Source organism: Oryx dammah, unplaced genomic scaffold (assembly GCF_014754425.2).
Source record: "Oryx dammah isolate SB20612 unplaced genomic scaffold, SCBI_Odam_1.1 HiC_scaffold_28, whole genome shotgun sequence".
Taxonomy (NCBI): domain Eukaryota; kingdom Metazoa; phylum Chordata; class Mammalia; order Artiodactyla; family Bovidae; genus Oryx; species Oryx dammah.
This window is the reverse complement of record NW_024070212.1, coordinates 67,753,768-67,761,592: the sequence shown is the minus strand read 5'-3', so window position 1 is coordinate 67,761,592 and position 7,825 is coordinate 67,753,768. Positions and strand designations below refer to the sequence as shown.

The following is a 7,825-nucleotide window of genomic DNA, read 5'->3' as shown; positions in this document are numbered from 1 at the left end:
CGTGAATCTCTTGCAACTGCACACAAAATTTTACATATATATGCAATGTACATTCTTCTGGGATTAAGTCCATAACTTTCATCAAACTAAAACCAGTTGTTTCAATGTAACACTTTAATGTGATTTCCAGCATAGAACATAATATCACAAATGTTGACTGACCAATGGGCAAAGTTGAAGCCATTATCTCTCTTGACATAGCCCCTTCCCACACTCATGGAAGGGTAATCAATCACTAAACTATTTTCCTCTGAGTTCTGAAGTTAATTCACAATTTTCAAAAGACTGCTCCAGGCAGATTTTACCAGAGGAATCTCTAAAGATGAAACAAGTTTGACATCTGGATCTGGAATCTATCTAATTTTTTTCCTTTTTCTTTCATTTCTCTAATTTTGAAGTTAGTCACCTAAAACCCACCTGTCTTTTTAAAAATATTTCTATTAAACTTTACATAAAAGTGGTTAATGATTCTTTGAATCATGGCAGGTAAACAGATCTAGTGTATATATGAGATGCATACAGGTTTGTTTTTTTTTTTAATTGGAGTACTCTTGCCTGGAAAATCCCATGGATGGAGGAGCCTGGTAGGCTGCAGTCCATGGGGTCGCACAGAGTCGGACACGACTGAAGTGGCTTAGCAGCAGCAGCAGCATAGTTGCTTTACATTGGTGTAGTTTTGTGGTACAGTGAAGTGAATCAGCTATAAGAATACATATATCCCCTCCCTGCTGTCTTTTTAAAGAATTACACATGTGACACGTGTGCTGCATGTGACACGTCCCTGTGAATGGTCTCCCTCAGGGGCCTCTAAGATGACTTCTGTAGTGCCCAGCTCCTTAAAGGTATGAGGCTCGCGCTCCCTGAAGCCAACAGCATCTGGTACCAGCCATGAATGGCAAGGTGATCAAACCAGTCAATCTTAAAGAAAATCAATCCTGAATATTCACTGGAAGGACTGATGCTGAAGTTGAAGCTCCAGTATTTTGGCCACCTGAAGAGAGAGTTGACTCACTGGGAAATACCATGATGCTGGGAAAGATTGAAGGCAGGAGGAGAAGGGGATGACAGAGGATGAGATGGTTGGATGGCATCATCAACTCAATGGACATGAGTTTGAGCAAACTCCAGAAGATGGTGAAGGATAGGGAAGCCTGGTGTCCTGCAATCAATGGGGTTGCAAAGAGTTGGACACGACTGAGCAACAGAACAGCAACAGTTAGACAAACAACACACCCACCTGTCTTTTTGAAACAGCTCTCTCTCTAATGTGAGCTGAGAGTCAGGGTATCATGGGGGAGCACTCTTAAGATTCTTAGAGAATATGTTTGAATCAGTTCTAATGAGGTGGATGAAACTGGAGCCTATTATACAGAGTGAAGTATGCCAGAAAGAAAAACATCAATATAGTATACTAATGCATATATATGGAATTTAGGAAGATGGTAATGATAACCCTGTATGTGAGACAGCAAAAGAGACACAGATGTATAGAACAATCTTTTGGACTCTGTGGGAGAGGGCGAGGGTGGGATGATATGGGAGAATGACATTGAAACATGTAAATTATCATATGTGAGATGAATCGCCAGTCCAGGTTCAATGCATGATACAGGGTGCTCGGGGCTGGTGCACTGGGATGACTCAGAGGGATGGGATGGGGAGGGAGGAGGGAGGGGTGTTCAGGATGAGGAACACATGTACACTCATGGTGGGTTCAAGTCAATGTATGGGAAAACCAATACAATATCGTAAAGTAAAATAAATAAATAGAAAAAAATAAAAAATAACAACACTTCTAAAAAAAAAAAAAAGATTCTTAGAGCTCTTTTGTCTAGCTGTGAAGGTCTCTGAGGCATCATTTTTATTCTTTCTTAGGTTTAAACAAGGGTCCTGTAGCTACACCCTTGATCTGGTTTTTACCCTGAAATTTACTGGTAGTTGCCTGAATTTGACCTTTGTCCTAAGACCGTTTCTTTTCTTTTCCTTTTTATGGTAAAGACTGCTTTATTGGTGGCAGTTAGTACAAGTCAATAAATACTGTTCCCCAAGAACCTAGCTATTTATCAGTCCACAGAGAGCTGAATGAAACTGAACCATCTGATTGCTGGAAGGCTATACTGAAGCCAATCCTGCTTCTTGGGAAATGAAGCCACAACCAGCTGATATATGGCATATGCCATTCCACCAACTGTAAGAATCATGGTGGCTCTATACAGGAGGGCGTCAGCTATCCCACCCTTCAGATGCACTAGAATTCCATTATCCTCCTGAAACATCTTTTGTTTCTCTGGAACCTTATTTTCAAACTTCGTGTGTGAAGCAGTAATTATAGTCCTCTGAATAATCTGATGAAGAGCCAGCAGATTCCACAGCATCTTTGCTCAGTTACTGCACTAATGGCAACCATTCACTTCTTACTTTCAGAGCTTTTAGCCAGGAGAGATTAAGTGAAAAATAGTTTCATCTGCAAACTCAGCAACTCCTGCTACTGCTGCTACTGCTAAGTCACTTCACTCATGTCTGACTCTGTGCGACCCCATAGACGGCAGCCCACCAGGCTCCCCCGTCCCTGGGATTCTCCAGGCAAGAACACTGGAGTGGGTTGCCATTTCCTTCTCCAATGCATGAAAGTGAAAAGTGAAAGTGAAGTCGCTCAGTTGTGTCCAACCCTCAGTGACCCCATGGACTGCAGCCTACCAGGCTCCTCCGTCCATGGGATTTCTCAGGCAAGAGTACTGGAGTGGGGTGCCATTGCCTTCTCCAAGGCAACTCCTGGCTCTTATATATTTATTTCCTCTAAATTGTGCTTGAAAATAACTAAAATAGTCAGGAGTGAGAAATGTACATCCAATATCACCATACCATTTTCAGTTCAGTTCAGTACAGTGGCTCAGTCATGTCTGATTCTTTGCAACCCCATGAACCACAGCATGCTAGGCCTCCCTGTCCATCACCAACTCCCAGAGTCCACCCAAACCCATGTCCACTGAGTTGGTGATGCCATCCAACCATCTCATCCTCTGTCATCCCCTTCTCCTCCTGCCCTCAATCTTTCCAAGCATCATGGTCTTTTCAAATGAGTCAGCTCTTCACATGAGGTGGCCAAAGTATTGGAGTTTCAGCTTCAACATCAGTCCTTCCAATGAACACCCAGGACTGATCTCCTTTAGGAGATCATCTACATCTACATTTTAACATCTGCATTATAGACTGTATCTTGTGCAATATGGTAAGTAAAAGAGACTAGAGACAAAAATAATTAGTATGGAATAAACAAAAAAATGTCATTATTGCAGATAATATGATTTTACACCCAAAGAACACATGCAAAATTATAAAATTTAATTAGAGTGTGCAGGAGAAATGTTGGCATAAGACGAACATAGAAAAATCAATAGCAACAAAAACATTAAAATGTCTAGAAATAAAAGACATGTGGGCCCTTAATGGGAAATCAAAATGTTGTTTGGGTACATGAAAAACATTATTAGAAAGGACTAGATGCTTTCCCATTAAGATCAAGAACTAGGCAAGGATGTCTCTCTGTGCTACTCTTATTTTACATTTACTGGACAGCCTAACTAATGAAATAAGGCAAGAAAAGGAAATAAAAGGTATTCAAATTAGAAAGGAAGAAATAACACTCTCATTGTTCACAGATGACATGACTGTCTACATAGAAAATCTTTTTAAAAAATCAACAACTTCTGAAACTAAAATGCAATTATACCAAATTGTAGGATATAAGGTTAATATATGTATGTAAATGATAAGTTGCTTTAGTCGTGTCTGACTCTTTGCGACCCTATGGACTATAGCCCCCAGGCTCCTCTGTTTATGAGATTTTCCAGGCAAGAATACCAGAGTGGCTTAGCTAGAACATGGAAGCAACCTAGATGTCCATCGACAGATGAAGGGATAAAGAAATTGTGCTACATATACACAATGGAATATTACTCAGCCATAAAAAAGAATGCATTTGAGTCAGTTCTGATGAGGTGGATAAACCTAGAACCTATTATACACAGTGAAGTGAGTCAGAAAGAGAAAGATAAATGTCATATTCTAACACACATATACGGAATCTAGAAAAATGGTTCTGAAGAATTTATTTACAGGGCAGCAATGGAGAAATAGACATAGAGAATAGAGATAGAGAGAGGGGAGGAGAGGGTGCGATGTATGAAAAGAGTAACACGGAAACTTACATAACCATATGTAAAACAGATAGCCAACGGGAATTTGCTGTATGGACCAGGAAACTCAAATGGGGCTCTGAATCAACCGAGAGGGGTGGGATGGGGAGGCAGATGGGAGGGAGGTTCAAAAGGGAGGGGATATATGTATACCTATGTTCTATTCATGTTGAGGTTTGACAGAAAACAACAAAATTCTGTAAAGTAATTATCCTTCAGTAAAAAAAAAAAGAAAAATTTTAAGTCAATAGTGTTCTTAAATACCAGCAAGGAACAATTGGATTTTGATATTAAAAACAATACCGTTAACTTTAGTGACCAAAAAAAGAATAAATATGTAGATGTAAATCTGAAAAAATATATAAAAGATCTATATCAGGAAAACTATAAAATTCTCATGAAAGAAATCACAGATCTGAATAAATGGAGACTTCAAGGATAGAAAGACATAATACTGTCAAGATGTCAGTTTTTCTTAATGTGATCTATAAACTCAACACAATCCCCCCCAAAATTATAGCAAGTTATTTTGTAAATACTGACAACTGATTTTAAAGTTTATATGGAGTGGCAAAAGACCCAAAATAAACAAAATATTGCAAGAGAAGAACAAAGTCAGAGGACTGATAATACCCACCTTTAAGACTTACTAGAAAGCTATAGTTATCAAGACAGTAGAGTAATTGGTAAAAGAACAGACAAGTAAACCAGTAGGGCAAAATAGAAAGCCTAGAAATGACCAAAAGAGGAGCAAAGGCAATTCAATGAAAAAGGATAATCTTTTCAACAAATGGTCCTGGAACAATTGAATAGCAACATGCAAAAAATAAATAAATGTAGATACAAACCATACATCTTTCACAAAAGTTTACTCAAAATGGATTATAGATATAAATACAAAATGTAAAACTACAAAACTCTTAGAAGATAACATAGGAGAAAATGCAAATGACTTTAGATTTGTTAATGACTTTTTAAATACAATATCAAAAGCATGATTGATGAAAAAAATAATTGACAAAGGTAACTTCATTAAAATTAAAAACTTGACTATATGAAAGACACTAAGAGAATGAAGACAAGTACTAGACTGGTAGGAAATCTCTGCAAAACACTTGATAAAGAACTGGTATTCAAAATATACAAGAACTCTTAAAACTCAATGATAAGAAAACAAACAACCAAATTAAAATATGAGCAAAAGATATGAACAGACACTTCACCAAAGATATACAGATGGCAAATGAATACACACACAAAAATTCAGATGATATATCACCATGGAATTGCAAATTAACTAATAAGATACCACTATACATATATTCTGGAGAAGGCAATGGCAACCCACTCCAGTATTCTTGCCTGGAGAATCCCAGGGATGGGGGAGCCTGGTGGGCTGCCAGCTAAGAGGTCGCACAAGTGTCGGACACGACTGAAGAAACTTAGCAGCAGCATGTGTGAAGTCGCTCAGTCGTGTCCAACTTTTTGCGACCCTGTGGACGGTAGCCCGCCAGGCTCCTCTCTCCATGGGATTCTCCAGGCAAGAATACTGGAGTGGGTTGCCATTTCCTTCTCCAGGGGATCTTCCCAACCCAGGGATTGAACCGGGTCTCCTGCATTGCAGGCAGATGCTTTATCCTCTGAGCCACCAGGGAAGCCCTTAGCAGCAGCATACATATATTCAGTTCAGTTCAGTCACACAGTCATGTCTGATTCTTTGTAACCCCATGGACTGCAGCACACCAGGCTTCCCTGTCCATCACCAACTCCTGGAGCTTATTCAAACTCATGGCCCTGAGTCGGTGATGTCATCCAACCATCTTATCTTGTGTTGTCCCCTTTTCCTCCTGCCTTCAATCTTTCCCAGCATCAGGGTCTTTTCCAGTGAGTCAGTTCTTTGCATCAGGTGGCCAGAGGATTGCAGTTTCAGCTTCAGCATCAGTCCTTCCAATGAATGCCGCTACTGCTAAGTCACTTCAGTCGTGTCCAACTCTGAGTGACCCCATAAACAGCAGCCTACCAGGTTCCTCTGTCCCTGGATTCTCCAGGCAAGAACACTGGAGTGGCTTGCCATTTCCTTCTCCAATGCATGAAAGTGAAAAGTAAAAGTGAAGTCGCTCAGTCATGTCCAACTCTTAGCCCCATGGACCACAGCCTACTAGACTCCTCCATCCATGGGATTTTCCAGGCAAGAGTACTGGAATGGGGTGCCATTGCCTTTAGGACTGACTGGTTGGATCTCCTTGCAGTCCAAGAGACTCCCAAGAGTCTTCTCCAACACCACAATTCAAAAGAATCAATTCTTCGGCACTCAGCTTTCTTTGGGCTTCCCTTGTGGCTCAGCTGGTAAACAATTTGTCTGTGATGTGGGAGACCTAGGTTCGATCCCTGGGTTGGGAAGATCCCCTGGAGAAGGGCAAGGCTACCCACTCCAGTATTCTGACCTGGAGAATTCTATGGACGGTATAATCCATGGGATCACAAAGAGTTGGACACGACTGAGCGACTTTCACTTCACTTCAGCTTTCTTTATAGTCTAACTGTCACATCCATACATGACTACTGGAAAAACCATAGCTTTGACTAGGCAGACCTTTGTTGGAAAAGTAATGTTTCTGCTTTTTAATATGCTGTCTAGGTTGGTCATAGATTTTTTTCCAAGGAGAAAGTGTCTTTTAAGTTCATGGCTGTAGTCACCATCTACAGTGATTTTGGAGACCAAAAAAATAGTCTCTCACTGTTTCCATTTTTTACCCATCTATTTGCCATGAAGTGATGGGACCAGATGCCAACTGGCTAAAATCCAAAACACAGCTCCAAGTGAGTGTGTGTGTGCTCAACTGCACAGTCATGTCCAACTCTTTGCAACCCCATAGCCTATAGCCTGCCAGGCTCCTCTGTCTCTGGGGTTTTCCAGGCGAGAATACTGGAGTGGGTTGCTATTTCCTCCTCCAGGGGATCTTCCCAACCGAGGGATTGAACTGGCATCTCCTGAACTGGCAAGAAGTTTCTTTACCACTGAGCCACCTCAGAATCTGTGGACCAACAGGAATTCTCAATCATTGCTGGTAGGAATATAAAACTGTACAGTCACAGTGGAAGACCATATGACAGTTTCTTATGAAACTAAACATATTCTTATCATACAATTCAGCAATCATGCTCCTTAGTATTTATACAAATGAGTTGAAAACTTACATCTACACAAAAACCTAAACATTTAGGTTTACAGTGGCTTTATTCATAATTGCCACAACCAGAAGCAGTTAAGATATTGTTCAACAGTGAATGGATAAACAAACTCTGGTACATGCATATAACAGACTATTATTCAGTAATAAAAAGAAATGAAGTTTTAAGCCATGAAAATACATGGAGGATACTGAAATGCATATTGCTAAGTGAAAGATGCCAATCTCAAAAAACTATATACCATATGATTTCAAATATATGATGCTGTGGAAAAGACAAAGCTGTAGAGACAGTAAAAAGCTCAATGGTTGCCAGGGTTTTGGAGGTAGGGATGAATAAGTGGAATGCAGAGAATCTTTAATGCAGTGAAACTGCCCTGCATGATACTGTAATGGTGAATTCATGTCATTATATATGGGTCAAACCCCACTGAAAAC

General features: G+C 40.1%; 1 protein-coding gene across 1 annotated transcript; it reads right to left on the bottom strand.

Moving 5' to 3' along the window:
* Nucleotides 1–2,063: 2,063 nt before the first annotated feature.
* Nucleotides 2,064–2,375, bottom strand: LOC120856561 (cytochrome c oxidase subunit 7A2, mitochondrial-like). The gene has a single exon (XM_040231929.1). The coding sequence runs from the start codon at nt 2,373–2,375 to the stop codon at nt 2,064–2,066; it is 312 nt and encodes a 103-aa protein (XP_040087863.1).
* Nucleotides 2,376–7,825: the final 5,450 nt, after the last annotated feature.